The sequence below is a fragment of the Aethalodelphis obliquidens genome, unplaced genomic scaffold, assembly GCF_003676395.1.
Source record: "Aethalodelphis obliquidens isolate GAN/ISIS:26980383/991018 unplaced genomic scaffold, ASM367639v1 scaffold38, whole genome shotgun sequence".
NCBI classification, from domain to species: Eukaryota; Metazoa; Chordata; class Mammalia; order Artiodactyla; family Delphinidae; genus Aethalodelphis; species Aethalodelphis obliquidens.
Window position 1 is genome coordinate 4,055,195 of NW_020837982.1, and position 20,361 is coordinate 4,075,555.

At 55.2% G+C, this 20,361-nt stretch overlaps 1 protein-coding gene across 1 annotated transcript in view; it reads right to left on the reverse strand.

The window, feature by feature from the left end:
* SEZ6 (seizure related 6 homolog) overlaps positions 1-20,361 on the reverse strand; it is a 45,586-nt gene that overhangs the window by 20,812 nt on the left and 4,413 nt on the right. Inside the window, exons 2-3 of the mRNA XM_027130366.1 lie at positions 3,895-4,563; positions 3,324-3,457 (exon numbers count right to left, since the gene is read on the reverse strand). Of these exons, the coding sequence (XP_026986167.1) occupies positions 3,324-3,457; positions 3,895-4,563 (803 nt within the window). The remainder of the gene's footprint in view (positions 1-3,323; positions 3,458-3,894; positions 4,564-20,361) is intronic.

The following is a 20,361-nucleotide window of genomic DNA, read 5'->3' on the forward strand; positions in this document are numbered from 1 at the left end:
GGCCCCCCCATGGTGGAGTGTGCCCCATCCTGGAATTCCTATCGTCCTCTGTGCTTCCCACTCCTATCCCCAACAGCACTGTGCATTTTGTGGTCATCATTTTTTTTTTTGGGGGTCATCATTTATGATTTCTGTCTCCCTCACTAACTGTGAAGATCCATGTCTCCAGTGCCCAGTACAGAGCCTGGCACATAGTAATTGCTCAATCTGTACTTGTGGAACAAATTCACTCATCAAAAAACATTAGTTAGGGCTTCCTTGGTGGTACAGTGGTTAAGAATCCGCCTGCCAATGCAGGGGACACAGGTTCGAGCCCTGGTCTGGGAGGATCCCACATGCCGCGGAGCAACTAAGCCCGTGCGCCACAACTACTGAGCCTGCGCTCTGGAGCCCGTGAGCCACAATTACTGAAGCCTGTGCACCTAGAGCCTATGCTTCACAATAAGAGAAGCCACCACAATGAGAAGCCCGTGCACTGCAACAAAGAGTAGTCCCCGCTTGCTGCAACTAGAGAAAGCCCGCGCGCAGCTACGAAGACCCAATGCAGCCAAACGTAAATAAATAAATTAATTAATTAAAAACCCAAAACATTAGTTAATGATTAACGGAGTGACCTTGGGCAATTCCCTTTCCTTCATGGCCTCAGTTTTTCAACTACCCATTGGGTATTGGTCTGCAGTGTCATTAATTCTTTAGGTCCCCAAGTGGCCTGTGTGGTGTGGCCAGGAGGCTTAGATAGGAGCAGAGGTTGCTAGAACTGGCCATGGAAGAACCTTAAACCCTGCTTCAGCCCTGATGATTCTGTCCCTCCCCACCCAGCCCTCCCTGCCATGGCCTCAGGTGCTCTCCGGCCATCAGGGCCGACAGGGTCCCCAAGGACTCTGCCCAGTGGTGGTACGGTAGAGGGCGGGGCCCTCATCTGCCTGCTATGTTTCCTGACAGCAATCCAGGGCTGTGGCAGGTCTTCCTCTCAAGGTTGCCTGGTAACGGCTTTTACATTTGATAAAAAAAAATGTGGCAGAACCAGACAACAGACACGGGGCTTCCGGGGGCTTCCATGAGAGGGTGGGTATCCAGGGTGGGGCTCGTGCCTGGGCCAGGGCCAGGGCAGGCAGAGGCAGCATCTTGCCTCATTGTGGAGAGAATGGGCCCGGCCCATTCTTCGGGACTGGGCCCTGCCTGGCCTAGTGGGAGTCAGTGGGGATGGTAGGCTTGGGGGTAGAACCAGCCCAGGCCTGCAGAGGGGCAGCCAGCCTGGCATCTGCCCCCTCCCACCCCCTTCCCCACACCTGCAGCTGGTGCCTTCCACCTGGTGAGCCACAGCCAGTGCCACCACTCATTAGGTGATGATTTTACATTAATTACCTTAATTAAGCGGCACTGAGTGCTAATGGCTTGAGGTGGGGTGGCTGTTCCTAATTACTCTCCCAGTCAGACCAGAGCGAGGGGCACAGGGCTTGACAGAACAGGAGCAAACAGTTAGAGAAAGAAGGGGAGGGGCCCACCAGTGCTGGGAGGATGTCCCCCTCCACAGGGCCTGGCTCAGAGACCTGGACCTGACATCCCCAGAGGGCAGGGCTGAGGGTGCTGCCCCAGGACAGATGAGCTTTAGGCCCAGATCCAGGGGCTTTGGGATGCGTGGGGAGCAGGCCGGGAACGGGGGATAGGCAGAGCTGTCCTCTTCCCTGGACTCCTCCTCTGCCCCTTCCCTGTGCTCCTCAGTCACCGCCCTGATTCCCTCAACTGGGCTGAATGCCTGCCTCTCCTCTCCACCTCCATTCAGTCTCCAGAGTCACATCAAATGTCACCTCATTCCTCCCCATCTCCATTCATTCGTCCACTCATTCAGTCAGCCCATGGAGAACCCAGTCTGGGCCGTGTACACCAAGGCACCCCTCAAGGAGCTTACAGTCTAACTGGGGAGATGACAGCTATAAACAGACCCATAGGAGACAGCGTGATGAGCGAGGATGAGGGATGCCCCAGGCTTTGGGGATCAGGAGAGAATTCCCAGAAAAAGTGATGCCAGGGTTGAGTCCTAGGGGAGGAGATAGGAGGATGACTCTTCCATGCAAAGGGACCAGTAGGTGAAACTGGGGCTTGTGGGGAAAGTGCGCTTGACCCATTCCCTTAGCTGCAAGCCGTTTGGTGCAAAGCAGGAGTAGAGAACAAGGGAAGAAGTGGCTAGAGATGGGCCCAGAGGCACTGGCCTTCATTTACAGGCCCTTGGGGGAGACGTGGGAGGTAGGATCAGTTTCATTTGAGAAAAATGACTGCAGTGTGGGTGGAGGATGGTAATGGGGGCAAGCGTGAGTGGAGTGACCAGTGAGGCATCCACTACAGCATCAGGGGACGGGTGACAGAGGCTGGACCACGTGGGGGTTGGGATAGAGGGGGAGCAGCAGGTAGACCTGAGTCTGGGGGAGTGTCATGGTGATAGAACTTGGGCATCAGGGAGCTGGTGGAACAGGGAGAGGGAGAGAGGAAGGGCCAAGGTGCCTCTGGTCACACAGCTCCAGGGATGCCATCTACAATGCACCGTGGTGGCCCTGCTCTAGGTTTCTGACTGGTTGGGGTCAGTCTCTGAGGACAGGAGTAGGGTGGCAAGCATGTTTGGGGGAACAAAAAGGAAGAGTTGGGTTTGGGGCCTGTGGAGGTGGTAGAGCCTGTGGAACAGCCATGAGGACCTGCAGGCTCAGGTTTGGGGATTAAGAGGGAGCCTTAATGCCAAGGGAGGGATGAGATGGCCCAGGAAGGTAGGGGGCAGGGGGCTGGGCACTAGGTCTGGCTCTCCCAGCAGCTGGTCACCTTTGATGCTGTGGCCATGTCTTTCTTCCCACCTCTGCATCCCAGGAGCCAGCACAGGGCCTGGCCCAGAGGAGCTACTCAGGGAGTATTTGCTGAAGGGAAAGAGTAAGTGAATACAAGAGCGAGTGAATATATGAGTGAGTGAGGCTCCACGGCTCTCACAGGTCCAACAAGGCCGCCCTGGGTTCTGTCAACTCAGACGCATGGATTCAGATGCTCACCCAATCCCGTGCCCTTCGAGGCTAGAGCCCCTCCTCAGGCTCTCCTGAGCTCCTGATTAAACCCTTGGGGGAAGAGGATAGGCACACGTGCTTCTCCAGCAGCCCCTCTCAGCCTAGGCATCGCTGCGCGGAAGCAGGAACCTCTTCACTCCCTGAGGCGCAGGGCAGAATCCAACCATGTTTTAGGCCCACTGCCCAGTCCTGGCCCTAGGTCCCTGTCCAACTGCTGACCCTGCACATCTCTACCCAACCCCCCGCCCCCAGTTCTGCCCCCGCCGAATCCAGGTCACTCACCTTGACTTCCACACCGTAGCCAGGATAGACGGAGATGTAGTAGAAACAGTCCAGGCCGACATCAAGGGGTGAGCTGGGGGCTGTGGGGGAGTCCAGAGAGCCCTCCGGGCCTGAGAAATTCCAGCTACAAGGGCCTGGGAGGCAGGAGGAGACATAAGGCTAAACCCAGCTCTGGCAAAGTGGATCCAACTATGGCTAACCTGTGTGTGTTTGTGTGTGTGTGCGCGCGTGTGTGTGTGTGTGGTGAAGCTCGCCCCTTGGGAGGTCTACTACCCTGTTAAAAGCAGGGGACCCCTTTCTCTTGAGCACCTACTGTGTGCAATCTTATCTCAGTTCTTGGCAGTAGCTCAATGAGGTAGGTCTTCTTATTGCCGTTTTACAGATGAGGCTCAGGGAGGTGAGATCAAATTTCTAAGGTCTGCTGTAGTTGCTTCCAATCAGGATTTGAACCTGGGTCTGTCTGGTTCCCAAGGGCAAGGCAGGCCAGCACAGTGACAGAGAGGGAGGAATTCAGGGGCCCCTCAGCTCCCCCATTCCCATCTCTAAATCTGCAAGCCCTCAAGTAGCTGACCTGGTGGCTGGACTGTGGTGATGGTGGTGGTGATGATGGTGCTGGTGGTGGTGGTCTCCTCATCATCTCCTGAAGCCGTAGAGGTGGTGACGGTCCCCTCAATCCCAAGCCCTGTGGTCTGCGACATGACCTCTGGAGCCCAGGGCCTGCCTACGTCTCCAGGACCTTCTCGGGTCGGAGTCCATGCCCTGCTAGGGGGTGTAGTATTGGGCCTCTCTGCTGGGCCTGGGGTGGGCATTGCCATACTGGGCCCTGGAGGTAGGGGAGCTGTGATATGAAGTGCAGAGGGCTCTGACTCCAGGCTCCAGGGTCCTTCCCTGGACTGGGGCTGAGTAGGTGCTGCCACGATGGCTGGAGTGGGGCTGGTGAAGACGGGGCGGCTGTCCTGCTTGGCCAGAAGGGGAAGGGGACTCGGGGTGTATGGTGTAGGTGGGTCAGGCCGGAAGGGCTGTGCTGGCCTCAGCTCTGTCTCCCCCTCCTCCAACCCCTCTTGTAGGAATTCCTCGAGCAGGGGGTGGTGGTTAAGCAGCTTCAGGGTAGGGGCCGTTGTGACGAAGTGGATGCCTCGTTCTGGCTGCTCAGGTGTGGGGTTCACTGTCAGCTCCCCATCCATCTCCTCCATGCCTGGCGTCTGCTCTTCCCCCACTGTAGGGGCCTCCGAGGAAAGTCCTGAAATAGTAACAGATGATCAGAGGTTCTCCTCCTGCCCCACAGTGAGCAGCATCACACCTAGTCCAGGCAGTAGGAGACCCACCTCTCTTTTTTTTTTTTTTTTTTGCCGTATGCGGGCCTCTCACTGCTGTGGCCTCTCCCGTTGTGGAGCACAGGCTCCGGATGCGCAGGCTCAGCGGCCATGGCTCCGCGGCATGTGGGATCTTCCCGGACCGGGGCACGAACCTGTGTCCCCTGCATCGGCAGGCAGACTCAACCACTGCGCCACCAGGGAAGCCCCCACCTCTCTTTTGACATAGAGCCTTGGGGAATGTCCTCATGGTTGAAAATCATGGAGCTATAGAATTTTAGAGCTGGAAGATAGATGATATCACATACTTTAAGGATGGCACATGAGATATCCCTTCTCCTCCAACACCAGAGGTGGACATTACTAATCTATCATTGCACTATTTCCTGGCTGTTCTCAGATTCGGCCTCAGAATCCTTCTCAACACAGCACTCTAGGCAGCCATGCCTGATACCTCAGACCAACATGACGAACAAATATTTCTCATCCCTAACGTAGCTCAAAGGCCTTATTTTACCAATGACGAAACAAGGTCAAAGAAAGGAAATGACTTGCTCAAAGTCAACGACCAGGTAATTGAAGACGGGAGATGACACCCTTAGCAAAAGTGCCATCCCCCACCAATGTGACTTTTCTGCCTGAGATTACAGGGCATTGCATTCAAGTTCACTTTCTGTTCTCAATGAACCTGGTCATTAGTCTCAGGAAATGCTTCATATATTTGGATTCCTTCACGGACACATGACGACATTTTTGTTGGGGTCCCATTATGCCCTATTTCTCTCACTTTTCAGAAAATAATTTCTTTTGTCTCTCTCTCTCTCTTTTGTCCTTCTACAAAAGCTAAACTCTGGAGTAAGGCAGATGTAAACTCTGGAGTAAGGCAGATGTAGCTTCAAATCCATCACCATGGGACTGTGTGACCTTGGGCAAATAACAAACTCCCCGAACCTTATTTTTCTCATCTGTAAAATGGGGTTTCTTTTATAGGATTAACTGAGATAATATTACTTCCCTTTCCCATTTGCTGTGCCTCTCTGAATTCTCTTTATCTTTCTTTTGACACAAGCCAGGGGCCATCTAGGGCAGGATCTAAAGTAGGGTCATCTGCATGCTACAAGCCCCTCCCCCCCAAATCCATGGTAGACATTATTAACCAATTTTGGTTATTTCTTGCTGAGGCCACATGGGGCTTCAGAATCCTTCTTAACACAGTTATCCAGGCAGCCACTACCAATTGATTAGATAGGCTATGGAAGAAGAAACTTATTTGCTGATACTGATCTGAGGTTGCTATGCTGTTGATTGTATTGACTTATTTAAACACATAGCTGAAGAGATGATGCATATTCTGCCTGTGGCCCACTAGGCTCCCCAGATCCTTGACTGCCAGAAAAAGGTCAATGGATGCTGGCTCCAGATTCACTTCACATAGAATTTTGCCAGTTTGGAGAAGGCTGGGAAGATATTCTGATTTTAACAGCTCTCAAAATGGCTGCATGAAGATTTGAAGGGAAACACAGCCAGGGTGAGATAACAGAGTTTGCAAGGAGAAGGTTGGTTCCTCTGCACATCCGATGGTGGGGCTGTCATTCCACAGGCTCACACCCACCCCATGGATTGGCAGGCGTGAGGAAGCAGCAGATGGCCTACCTTCTGTCCAGGAGACCATGGTAGCTCTGATGTGTCAGACAGTTGGGAGGAGGGAGGAAATTGGCGTGAGGGAGGGGGGTGCAGGTCAGAGGGCTCTCCACTGCTCTGGGTCAGAGGGGCCTTGGGGCCTCAAAGCCCTGAGGAACGAGGCCCAACCCCTATCTCCTGAGATGCTCACTAAAGGAGTCCATCTGTGCCTTGGCATTCTGTACCAGACACTGACAACACAGTGTCCAAACTAGATGCCCAGCCAGACCCATACCCCCTGGAGCAGACGGTCTGGCAGTGTCCCGTGTGTTTCATCTGAGTCAGGTGGAGGGTCCAGGGAGTGCCTCTGACATGCCAGCACGGGGCTATTCTCTTTGCCCAGCCCCCAGATGTCACACGGTCTTTGCCAGGTTACCTGAGAGTGATCATAGCATATGACAAGGAAGAAGAGCCTTTCTCATCACATAGACTGGAGCCTTAGGGTTCCAGTGTCCCCTTCCAGGGTTGCCCAAGAAGAGATGTAGCAGAGGCTCCCAGGGTAGGCACCTGCGGAAGTCTTCACTGGGAGAGGGAGCGCCTCTGTCTCAGGAAGGGACCGTAGCGGGCACAGCTCCTCCCGCTGGCTGCCAGGTGGGTGCTGGGCAATGGAGCAGAGTTAATGGGCGCCTCCCGTCACTGTCGATTGCACTGATTGTGTTATCTGGGGGGACTGAGCGCTTGGTTAAGTGGGATCGAGATAGCATATCAAACAAGCAAATTGATTCTACAATCAGCTGCCACGTGGTCCTGGAGGGTGCTACCCACTATCAGAGAGGGTAAGATAATCCCTGGGAGACAAGCCATTTCCAGGGAAAGGGCATCTCCAGACACCCTGGATGATTCTGATGGAATCCTGAGTCCCTGTGAGCCCCCTCCCCAGGTTCCTGGGGTTCTCTCTGCCTGGGCTGACTGAGTCCAAAGGTGTAGAGACTGACAAACGGGGAGTGTGATGCAGGGGAAGCAGCAGGAGGTGTCAGAGACCCAAATGCCCAGTCTCATCAGGCACCTTAATGTGTGCCAGACACTGAGTTGGGCCGTTCCCGTATCTTGGATTATCTAATTGACGCTACGAGTCTGTGAGGTGGGACTCTTATTCCCACATTACAGAAAAAGAACCTGAAGCTTAGAAAGGTAAGGTGAGGACTTGTCCAGTCACACAAAGGTGGAGCTGGGATTTGAACCTATGTTGATCTGGTTCACAAAGCCCTAGTCTTTCCAGGACACTAGCTTGCCTCACAGGAGGAGGGGACTGGGGCTACCCAGCAGAGAGTCCTCTAGCCAGTTGAGGAAACTAAGGCCCAGAGAGAGGAATGGACTTGTCCACGGTCTTATGCAGGTTAGAAGTGGAGCTGAGGCCAGAGTTTCTGGCATCTGGGACCTGAGCTGAGGCTGAGCTGAGCTGGGCCCTCAGGAAGCCTTCTGGCTGGGACCCAGGGAGCCCCCGTTCTGTGTCCAAAGCACACCTGAGTCTGGGACTCAAACCAGAAGCCGAGGACACTGCTCCACAGGGCGGGCATGCCAAGTCACACATACACTGGGGTGTAAATGTCAGCTCTGCCACTTAAAAGTCAAGTGAGCCTGGGCAAGTCACCTCCGTGTCCTCAGCTGTAAAACGGGCAGTTTGGAGAGGTTCTGTGAGAATCTTTTTGTTCTAAATAGCAGGGTTTTTTTGTTTGTTTGTTGTTGTTTTTTTTTTTTTTTGGTGGCGGGGACTACAGAGGGAGAGGCCACACTCCGAGGGGGGCAGCCCCCTGCCAGGGCAGCACTGAGCAGGCCTTTAGGGTTGGGAGAAGCTGGCCCGGGTGAGGCCTCTCCTTTCTGGGCGACCATGTCCCCTGTTGTGTGGCAGTGTGTGTGACCTCGAGCATGTCAGCGTCCTCAGCTGTACAATGAGGATAATACTGCATCGCGCTGCGCAAAGGGCAGCCGCCTCCGAGGCTGGCATGTATGTGGGGGACAGTGGCCCACAGCAAAACAGCCCCCCATGATCCCCACGTGCCCGGTGCCGGTGCCGAAACGCAGGAATGCACACCCTGGGCTGCTGCTCCCGCGGGGGCCGGGGGCTGCGTCCTCCAGGTGGGCTGGGACTGGGAAACACCCCTCGGCTCCCACACCACCCTGTCGCCGTTCCTGCCGCGGAGCTTCCCGGCAGCCCCCAGCCCTGGTGGGCCCCGCCGCCGCCTCCTGGGCCCTCCCCCCGCATTAGCTCTCAAGCTATGCAAATAGACATCGGAGGGAGCCCTGTTTAAAGTATTTAGACGAAATGAAAAAAGGCTTTCATCGGCACTAATGAGCCATTCAGGATGCCTCCCCAGTGGATTCTCTCCCGCTCCGCCTCCCGGCCCGCGCCGCCCCCCTGTGGCCCCTCTTGGGATTGGAAGCCCCCTCCTCTTAGCCCCCGCCGGGGCCTCCCAGGGAAAGCCGCCTGCCCTGCCCGCTTCTCCCCTGGGCCCAGCTGGGTGAGGGTGGAGACAGGGGGCCGCGTGCTCCACCTGCACAGACTGGGATCTAGATGGGGCGCGGTGCTAGCTTCTGTTTAGGGAAAGCCACAACGACTGGGGACTCTTCTTCATAGCATCCAGCTGGGTAGCTGTTCTGTCCCTGTCTGAGAGTTGGGGAAACTGAGGCTCAGTGAGGCCCAGGACGTTGCCAAGGGTCACTGCCCCTGCGGGCTGAGGAGTTGGAATTGGTCTGTGTGGAGACAATGGCAGAGGGTGGTGGTCCCTGCCTGGGGCAAATGCTGCACCAGGCAACACACTCCAGACGCCACCTCAGGCCCAGGCGGGCTGTCTGCTTAGTGCTGTTGTGTCTGCAGATCTTTCTGCTCCAGACAGAAAGAAAAACCTCAGGTTCCAATCCCCAATCTATGTCTCACTAGCAGTGTGACTGGGCAGGGGGCTGCCCACTCGAGCCTTTGCTTCTCCAGCTGTGGAGTGGGGACCTCCTGGGTTTGGTGAGGGCCATCTAGAGACAGGTCCATCCTCCCAACGGCCAGCCCCACCCCGTCCTCTGCAAGGGCGGGGGGACCTGCTGGCCTTAGCGGCTGGCACAGGAAGGGGACCCCACAGTTCTCAGAAAGGTCAGGCTTGATCCCCAACTTGTGGTAGCACCAGCTTTCAGCTGAGGGGAGCATGACTGCAGGTGGGCACAGGGGGAACCTGGGGGATACAGTGGGCAGGGAGCTACCCCTCAGGATTCTGGAGGTTGGGCTGGCCCAGCATAGGGAGAATGAGTATTCAATGGGATCCATTTATTATCCCATAAAAGCTAATGAGTTTATTCTGGAGGTTCTCTGGCCCCTTTCAGGTTTTAATAGGGAATTAGTGACGGCCTGGCCCCCGTGGACCCCCTTTATCCCAGAGCCCGAGGGAGGGAAGAGAGGCTCCTGGAGTAAGAGCACCTGGGCCCCCCAGAGCCAGAGCCTGGTCTCCACAGCGACGGTTCCACTGGGCCGAGGCCTACCTCCTGAATTGAGGGTCCCCAGCTGGAGCCTGGCAGGGCCACATAGGGCCCCTGAGGCCTGATTCCATGTTCTACTACTGAAATAATTACCCCACAGTATCCCTGTGTCGGAGGTAGGTTTGCTGCTGTCGACTACTTGTATTAACAGAAAAGGCAATATAAGCCCTATACAACAGATGGGGAAACTGAAGCCTAGAGTGGGGGTGTGGCTTCTTCAAGATCACCCAAAAGGTATGGCAGAGGAGAATGGACACGTTCTGCCTCCTGTGGTTTGCAGCCAGGCAGCTACCATTACTCAGTGCTCATGTGCTAAGCATGCACTCAGCAGTTTCACACGTAATCAGTTATCCTCCCAAGAGACAGAGACACTGAGGCCCAGAATGGTTAAGTAAGTTGTGCGAGGTTGCACAGCCCATGCGTGGCAAGCCTGGGACTAGAACCCAGAGCTCAGCCGCTCCATAGCTCAGCTCAGTCTACTGCTCCCACTGCCCCTCAGCTGTACCTCTTGACTATCTCCCCACCAGCCTGGCCGTCACTATCCTAGGGCACTCTTGCTGGGAGCACTGCAGCTTGGGGTGATGGGGAAGGAGTCCTGGTGGTGTCTTGGAGGGCCAGTGGTTAGGGTGGGCAGTGGTTTGAGTGCGGCAGGTACACTCAAAGGGAACTTCTCTGCCAGAACAGGTCCCTTCCCCCTTCTTCCCTGTTGCTCACTACTTTGTCTCTTTAAACTTTCCCCACCCTACCAGATCCAGCTCCAATCCCCACTTCGGACTGAGGGAGCCATCCCTGCCTGGCCCAGTGGGTGACAACAGCTCTCTCCTCTGATCTCCTGGGAGCACTTCTTGGTAGGCCCTCAGCACACGTACAGCTTTGTCCATGGCCAAGGATCTAGCCCAAGGCATCTCTCTTCCCGTATCTCTGCCCACAAATGCTGACCCCTGGTGCCAGGTACATTGAAGGTGGGCTCAGGGGACACACTCTCCAAGCCAGGATTCTGCCTGTCTGCACACTTGGAAGGCACCCTGCTCCCCCAAGTGCTTGGCCCTTGGCCAGGAGGAGTGGGCAGGGGAGGGCAGGGGTGGGCAGAGGTGTGTCCTGCAGGGAGAAGATGGGCAGCCAACCCTTGGCAGTGCCCCAGCACAGCCCCAACTGGCAACTGATGAAGAGTGTCTATCGGCACAAGCTGGTGGGCCCTGCAACCCCAGACTGCCCTCTCTTCCCCTGCCACTGACCATCCCCCATCTCACCCTCTTACTACCCTCTCTTGGCCAACTCCTGGCAGTTCGGTTAAATCTGGAGTACAAATGCGAATGGGGGCATCTCCTCCTGGCTGGGACCTAGGCAAGGAAGTGGCTGCTCCCCAGAATCTGAGCCCTTGTAGCCTCTGTGTGCATCTCATCCCTCCCTCATTTACACAGGAAGAAACAGAATCCAGAGAGGTTTCCCAGGTCACACAGTAAACTTGGGGCAGGGCTGGAACTCAAGATTTTGGGGCTCAAAGAGCATCTGGCCCAACTGTTCTGAAGAGTGAACGCTCCAATACTTTTGGGGCTGTCTGCCATCTGTGGGCATGCCTCCAGCGACAGAGAGCATGCTGCTTCCTGAGCTGCCAGGAACAGCTACCTCCCCCATTGTACTAGGTTGGGGGTGGGTGGGTAACCCCGGGCTTCGGCATCTCCAGCGTTGGGGTCTTCTTGCCGATGGAGGGAGTAATGGGGGTAGAGCAGGCAACACCCAGGAGTCAGCCCACCTGTTCTGGTCCCGCCCCTAACAGGCTAATTGGTCCCCCTGCACAAATCACTTCCCCATCCCGAACCTTCATTTCCCCACCAGTAAAATGGAAAAAGTATCACATTCCAGGATCTGGTGAGCCACAAAGGGCTCTGTGAAAAAAATACTGAACGCCACTGTTTACTGAGAATTTACCATACACCTAGCACCATTCTAAGGTGCTTTACCAGAATTAGCTCATTTATCCCCCCACAATAACTCTGAGATATGAACTTTTATAGGTGAAGAAACTGGGACCCAGGGAAGGGCAGTTCCCAAGTTACCAGTTTGGATGTGTCAGATTCAAACGCAGAGGCCATGCAGCCCTAGTGCAGTGCTGTCTCATAGAACGTTTCATGATGATGGAAATGTTTTATGTCTGCACGTCTGTCATGGTAGTCAGTAGCCATACATGGCTAGTAAGCCCTTGAAATGTGGCTGGTGAGACCAAGACACCGAATTTTAAATTTGATTTCATGTTCATGAATTTACATTTAAATCGCCACATGTAGTTGGTGGCTACCATGATGGAAAGCGCAGCTCCAAAACCCGACCTCTAGACCCAGAAGTATTCACCGCTCAGAAGGGAAGAGCCTAGAGTGGGAGGGGGTCCTGGAGAAGATTAAGATGGGCTGACAGGGTACTTCCCTGGTGGCGCAGTGCTTAAGACTCCGCCTGCCAATGCAGGGGACGCGGGTTCGAGCCCTGGTCCGGGAAAATCCCACATGCCGTGGAACAACTAAGCCCATGTGCCACAACTACTGAGCCTCTGCTCTAGAGCCCGCGAGCCACAACTACTGAGCCCATGTGCCACAACTACTGAAGCCTGCATGCTCTAGGGCCTGTGCTCCACAGCAAAGAGAAACCACTGCAATGAGAAGCCTGCGCACTGCAACAAAGCATAGCTCCTGCTCGCCACAACTAGAGAAAGCCTGAGTGCAGCAGCGAAGACCCAACACAGCCAAAAATAAGTAAATAAATAAGTAAATAAATTTATTAAAAAACAAAAAAAAGATGGGCTGACAGTGTCTACTCCCTTCCTTTGGGCCTGAGAAAACTGGGGCCTGGGGTTGGGCAGGGAGAGGTGACAAGGAGCCCTGGGACTTCTTTAGGTTTTTCATAAAGGCCTCAGGAGAGCTGAGCCTGTCAGCCACTCACTCCTCAGGGAGGACTGGTGCCACCCACCCACAATGTTTTCTTCCCAACCTGGGCTGAGCACTGATGTTCGGAGGGGTGGGGTGTTCAATGGGCAATTTGGGGACCTCAGGCAGAGCCGGTATAGGAGGACGTTATGGATGGAGGGCAGCCAGGAATCCCTGGCCTCTGGCGATTTGGCCCAGGACGGGGCCAGGGTGGGTGAACGCTCCATGACAATGCCTGCTGTGCTCGGCTCACCTGCCCCTACCTCCCTGCCCAGTCAGGCACACAGGGGCAGGGAGCCTGGCCTGGCCAGCACCCCAGGGCTCCTGGGCAGCCCCAGAGTAGCTGCCTGGTCTTGGGACCAGGGGAGGGCATCACATTTACTGAGCACCCTCCATGGGTCAGGCAGGACTTCCTAGGGGGCTGTCTTCCACCCAGAGCAGCGCCTTTTATGCCTGGAATCAATATTTTACACTTTGTATGTGAAGGAACTGAGGCTGAGAGGCAAAGTGAATCATCCTAGTTCATACAGGAGGAAAGTGGCAGATAAGGGGTCTGAACTGGGTTTGCCTGTTCCACAGCCTGGGCTCAAGTTTCTACTGCAGAGTTACTGCTTCATGTGAGCATGTGTGGTCCTATGAATATGTGGGCCCGTGTGTATACGTGAGCGTGTGCATGTGCCTGCATGTGTGTTTGTGTGTGTGTGTGTGTGTGTGTGTGTGTAGTTCCAAACACACAAGGACCAAAAGTCATTACCCTTTGTTCTCGACCATGGACGCCACACCCTGGAACCTGGATTCAGGGTCCTCAAGCCTGGAAAGGCCCAACCTCCCAGAAGGGATGCACTTCTCCCCAAGGCGGCTGCTGTGCTGCCTCCTTTTCACCCTGCACCCTTCTTGGACTCTGACTTGACCCTTCCCAGGGCCATGTGGCCTGGACAGCCCCTCAGGCTCTGGGTGTGTGTGGAGAGAGGGGACAGGGCTCTGGGCGGCTGCCCTCTCCTCCCCACTGCCCCTTCTCTCCTGTGAGGCTGTGGCCAGGGGCCCAGGGTAGAGGGAGTGCCCAGCTAACTGCCACGTTCTCCGCTCTCCAATTTAAAATCTAATATGGTCTCGCCACTGCAGAGCTGGGGGCTGGAGAGGTGATTAATGAGGCCTCTGCTACAGCGTCGCCTGCTGTGCTCTACACCTTCCCCTGCGGCCCTGAGTTCCCCGCTCCTGCCTGCCTGCTGGCCCTGGGACCCCTAGCCCTGCCTGCCAGCAGTTCCTGGTGCTGGACAGGTGGCACAGGAGCTGGGGGCCTGGAGTGGGGCGTTGGGAGAGAAAAGGGGCTGGCCTTGGACGTGGGGGCAGCAGGACTGACGCCCACCCCTGGGGCAGGGTGGAAGGAGAGGAACAACCTGGACCTCTTTGGCCTTACCTCCCTCACCAGCTGGTACCTAACCATTCTGCTAACTCCTCGTGATAATGCCAGCTGGCAGGAGTGTGGCCAGGGCAGAGGAGGAATGTGGCCCTGGGCTGGGTGCTCAGGTCAGCCCTCCCCCAGCGCCGCCACCTCAGCAGCAGCAGGGATCATATTTCTCTGAACGGAAAACCTTGGAAATGTCAGCTGGGCTGAGGAAGGCTGTGAAGGCCTTCTCCCTGGAGCTACTACCAGGGCTGGCTCAGCCCAGCCCAGTGGTGAAGCTGGGGGACAGGGGTTGGTCTAGGGAGGAGGAGGAATGGCCATCCCCTCCATCCTCTGCCCCCTGCCCAATTCCAGGTACCTGCGGAGGAGAGTCCCTCCTAGCCACTGAGCCCAGCAAGGTACCAGGGTACCAAGGTACCAGCATCTTTGGGCTGTTTCTCCCTCCCCCCACCAATCCCCCCTGTAGTTCAAAAGCTGGCATTACTGAGGTTACTCCCAGTGCCTGTGTTCACCTCTGAGCTGAATGGCCGGCCCGGTAGCCCCAAGATTCCGTGGCCTTTGGTCAGAGGAAGAGGCTCACTGTACGTACCAGGGCCAAAGTGACCTTGTGACCTTTGCCCTGTGGCTACTTTTGTCAGCTACATCTGGGAAGAGATGGATTGAGGGATTTGGCTGCGCCTAGACCCCCAGTTGCCCTGATCCTTAATGCTGAGGTCGGCTCTCTCTCCTGGGGGTCACTAGAGTGTCTGTCCTTAGCTGTGAAAGCTGAGAAGACTGGTGAGGCCTTGTCAGAGCCCTGTCTCCAGCATGGAGGTAGCTTTGCCATGGACAGGCTGTGTGACCTTGGGCTTCTCTTGCCCTCTCTGGGCCTGTCTGGCTTTTCATATAGTACTTGGTTCCTGGCTTTTTAGGTTCTTCGGGTGGGTGGGGTGGAGAGTCACAGCCCCTCTACTATCAGTGCCCAACTGCAGGGGTTGACGGAGCCTCACAGTGGGCAGTGGTACAAGTGGAGGGGGCCTGGCAGGGCAGGGGACTGTGCTCTGTTGACTTGCCACTTTCCTTCTGAATGTCACTGGACCCCATACACCTCATCTCCAGTACCTGAAGTCCCTGTGTGTGTGTGGGTAGCCTCATCCAGGTATACTCCCTCCCGTCTCCCTCACACTTTGAACTGCATTCTGTCTCTCCAGCTTCTATGGGGGAGATGCAGGAGGTCCTGCCTTACTTCCAAATGGCCTGCGGAAGAATCACTGGAGGCCTGGGATCTGCCTTTAGAGGTTTAGAGGGGGCAGGGGGAGGGTAGCCTGGGACCTTCTCCTAGCCCCAGGCAGGTGGCATGGGGCCTAAGCTGCCCCAGGGCATGGGCCCTGCACCTGTGGACAATCCCAGACTCCCCTTGTTTCTATGGCCTGTGGGACTGAGGGGAAAGGGCCTTACCAGCCCAGCACCCCAGCCTGTGAGGCTTCCGAGGCTCAGCTTGTCCTCCCCACTTCCCCAGCAAGCCTGAGTGGGGGAGGGGAGGGGTGCAGAGCAGCTAAAAATAGCAGCAGCAGCTCAAGTCTCCTTGAGGGGTCAGTGGAGCCCAAGATTGGGGAGGAAGAGAGTGGAACAGGCTCTGGGGAGGGGAGAGACCAGACTGAACTGGGACATGCTGTGCCTACACCCAGGGCCACAGTCCCAGGGTATAGGGACAGAAGGGTACAGATATGCAGGGACATATGGACACAGACACCCAGGGGTAGATGGAAGCCAGGCAGAGATATATACAGACATGGCTACCTGCATATCTGGGGCTTCTTCTCCCCCAGACCCCCTGGGAACACCAGATGGACCCAGCTGTGCAGCCCCCAATCCCTCAGTCTTCTCTCTTGACTCAACCTTGCTCTGACTTCCAAGGACCCTGCCAGATGGGGTGTGTGTACACCTTGAGTAGAGAAGGCTAAGTCCTCCCTCTGTGTCCCTGTCAGTCTCCTCTGCTCGAGGCCCAGGGCAGGGAAGGACCAGGGAGTGCCAGAGGTAGCATCAGGGATACAGGTGCAACAGAGACTAGGCTGAGGGCACCACCCCAGCCTGAGCGGCAGGCTTCTTCCTAGCCTGGGCTGGCAGGCAGGGTGGGGGGATGAGAGGGAGACGGCTGGACCCAGAAGAGCAAGGCTAGGGCTCTGTCAGGAGGTGGAAAGAATGGAGTGGGCGGTGAAGGAAGGTGGACCAGGGGAGGCTGGATAAGCAAATGCACCAATGACCTCTCTCAGGCATGCCTTGTTTGGTCCCACCTTTACACCTTTGCCTGGAGACGCCAGGGGCTCTTCCGTACTCAAAAGAAGGTGACTCCCTCTCCCCCATTTCCTCTAACCAGCCAGAAAATAGGACCTCACAACAAGAGGGAGGCTGCCAGCTGCCAGACCAGATGTTTCCAATCACTAGCACATCCCCTTGCTGGATATAAATGATATCTAAGAATGTCCATCAGAGCAGCAAGCCAGGGTGAAAGCCCTTAGAAGCACTCTAATCCCAACCTTCATCCCTCTACACTGCTAGTCTAAGCTTCCTAGTCAGACCTGGGCCAGCTGGCACTCACTGCCCGCCCGTGCCTTGGGAGTCCAGCCCTGGGCTCCTCTGGCTTCTGACCCAGCCCCTTCAGTGACGACCTGAAAACCAGCCCCTCCTGGTGCTGGACAGCTCTGGCTACACGAGGACCCTCCTCTTAAGCGGGGCTTCCAGTTTCTTCCCTGTCACCACCGCTTCTGATTTTCTTTGATTTTGGATGCTGTTTTTTGAAAGAGGTGGGACAGATGCCATGAATTCCCAAGGAAACTGAGGCACAGGAAGGTGACATGATTTGCCCAAGGTCACCCAGCCAGTAAGAGCCAGTATCAGGTTTAAACTCTGGGAGTCCTGGTGCCCTGACCAGCATTCTTCTAATCATGTTCTTCCTTTGGGGCTGCCCCCTCCTCCCAGAGGCACAACTTGGCTCTCCAGACTGCATGATATCCCCCCCTCACAGGCTTTGGGGCTCCCTAGGCACCTGCTGGCTGGTGGGACCCAGGCCAGACACTCAGCAGGTGGCTGCCTGGGGCACAAAGGAGCTGGTGCTCAGCTGCTGGGCTGGGAGGGAGAGAGGGAGAAGCTATGGGGGTGGGAATGGGGGAGGGATCGGGGCTGAGAGTGGGAGGGGCAGGGTCTGCTTCTGTGCCTTTTATAAGGAGCGAGAATGCAAAGGGGGTAAAACAGCATGCAAATGAGCATCTGTTGGGGGTTGCTCTGTGGTTCAGGCACTTTTCACAGGGGCCCTGCAGTTCTGCCCTTGCAGCACATGACCAGCTGGAAGGAGAGTCCTGAGGGTAGAGAGAGGAGCCCATGGGGAGGGGAGGAGTGGGGGACTGAGGGAGATGCTGAGGTTAATGGGTGCAGGATTCCGGCTGGGCCCCTGAGGACTGCACTGGGGGAGGGGAGAGACCCACAGCTTGGATTCTCCAGCACATGTGGTTTGGTGGCAGGAGGGGCCCTGCACCTGCTCTGCCTTCTTGGGAGGTTAGAGAGACACTCAGACCCAGCAAAGATGGAAGGAGTTGTGATGGGGGGCACCAAGCAAGGCATGGCCTAGGGATCCCAGAGGCTCACTGGGCCCTCAAAGACCCCAAAGATGAACTCTCTTGCTACAGAAGAGAAACTGAGGCTCAGAGCAGTCCCTGGCCAGGAATCTCTTGTCCTTTTGAAGGTGAGTGGTTGGATGCTGTTGAGCATCTTGTTCGTATCGCATTTAATTAAAATCAGAGGGTCTGTAGTCTAGCTGGGGAGGCAGTCACAGCTGAGTTTATTAAGAAGGCAGCTCCCCCTCCAGAATGAGTTCCTTAAGGGCAGGGATTATGTTGCATTTCTGCCTATTAAAGCACCTGATAGGTGCTCAATAGAGGGTTGTTGAATGGAAAAGGGATGGGTGGATGGGCTAAGTTCCTGATGGGTGGTAGTGTTGAGAGAAGAGAGAGAGCCCTCTGGGCTGGATGATCAGGAAAAGAGGGGGTAGTCGAACTGAAATAAACAGAAGGACCCAAGGATAGCATTCCAGGTATGGAAAAATGGCTGAGCAAAAATGTAGAGGTTGGACTGAACAAGGCATGCACAGGGTCTAGGGTTCACCCTAGCACCCTCACCCAGTCTCTCCGTTGCCCACCTTCCCACACACTCAGTTCCTTCTCATCTCCTGGCAGAGCCCCTTGTCCCTGCTGAGCCCAGCCAGCACCCCTCACCCCCGCCCCTTTCCACCAGCCTGTCTGCCGGCAAGGCTGCACTCTGCAGCCTGAGACCCGGATTGTTGTTGGAGAAGCAGCAGGTTTGTTTACTCCAGAGCCCGCCTGAGAAATCTCAACAATCAGTGGCCAACAGCACTGCCGGTGCTGCGGCATCGATCCTCCCCTCCCAGGGCAGGCAGCCGCGTGGCAGGTAGGCAGGTGGAGGGAAGCTGTGGTAGGCTTGGTTCCCAGTCCTGTCCAAGATCTGAGCTTCAGGCAAGCTTGGGCCTTCCTCCCTGGGGGCTGGGCCTCAGCGGGGGTGGGGGTAGGGGTGGGGGTAGGTGGGGCAGCCCAGATGCAGGAGAGGAGTGACTCGTATTCTCATTCACCAAGGCTCCTAAAAGATGGGAGAATAAGACTTACCCAAGGTCACTGGCCTCTGGGCCAACACTTCAGGGTTCATTTGACTCCCAGTCCCGTGCTCTATACTGGCCTCCAAGTGCCAGAAAAGATGTTTTTTTCCTCTGCCCCTAAGGACTGAGCAAGATAAAATGTCCCTAATCTACATCAGTAAGGACTGAGGGTAGACATCAGGAAGATAAACCACTGTCATCATTAGAAACATGCTAGAAGAAAGTCAGGAGCCATTTATGTCTTGGGACTGTCTGACAACATGGGCTTGAACTTGGCATTCTATAAAATGCAGATAATAGCTTCTATCTCATAGAGATGATATGAGGACTAAATGTATATAAAGCAGTACAGTGCCTGGCACGTAGCTGGTATCTGATAAATGTTTGCTATTATTGTTGCTGCTATTATTATTATTATAAGGATATTGATACTCTTCTGGGTTCCCATCTGCTTGTACTGAAGCTCTGCCTTAGGGTGGGGGAGTAGACACAGTGCTGGCTGCAGCCAGGTTTTGCAAAATGGGCAGGCACTTTGGAGTAGTCTTATTACTTATTGGCTTTAAGCCCAGGGTAAGTGACTTAATCTCTCGGAAGCTCAGTTTTCCTATCTGTAAAGTGGGGATAACTAGTCTCTTGTATTAAAATAGAAAAGGCTTAAAAATGAAAGACTTGGCCCCTGAAGGTTCTGAGCCAGGCCTCATACGTCAATAACATGTTTGTGAAATGATGAATGAATGTACCCCAGGGGATGGATACACCGCAGGGGCCACTTTTTCGGAGCTGTGGAAGGTTCCTGGACATGAACTGTGGTGGTCCTGGATGACTCCTCTACCCCCACCTTTTCATTCAAGGGCATGACAGGCTCAGAGCTGCTCCCAAGGTTTCATATTGGTCCTTCCAAGCTCTGTGAGGGTGTCTGAAGCTGAGATGGATGAGGAGGTGATAAAGACAGAAGACATGGGGCTACCCCTCCCTTGTCTCAGTCCTTAAGTTCATGCAGGGCACCCCCTCCCAGCCAGCAGAAGTGGTGGGTACATGCTGTGGGAGCGAGTCAAGAAGCCTAGGCTCTGGGCTTAACTCTGCCGCTGCCTACCTGCACAGCTCATGAATTTATTCAACGTGTATTTAATGCATGCCATGTGCTAGGCTCTGTGCCACTGGGGACCCAAGCAGTGGTGGCACTAGGGCAGCAGGAGAGAGGCTTTAGTCCTCTCAGAATGGCCATCAGCACCCCACCCCCAAGCCACCTCAGGCTGACAGCGTGACAGCTTAATTTGTGGAAGGGAAAAACTAAGTAAAGGCTATAATTTACAGTTGGGATAATTGGCCAACCGTTAGGAGAGGGAAAAAATCCTAACATACAATCTATGTAAAAATAGTGTGCTTGCTACGCAAACTCAGCTTCAAGACACAGTCCCAGCTGCCATGCACCCAGCTCTCCTTTCTAAACAGGCAGCTGACCCTAAACTTCTTCCAGAGAGGAATTCTAGAACGGCCCTGAAATGGAGGGGCGGAGCAAAACAGATTTGGTACCCTTGTTTTTGAGTTCCGTCTTGCTCTTGGAAAGGAGCATCAGGCAATCAGGCGCTCGCGTTCCAACAAGATGGGTAACCTGACGGGGGAA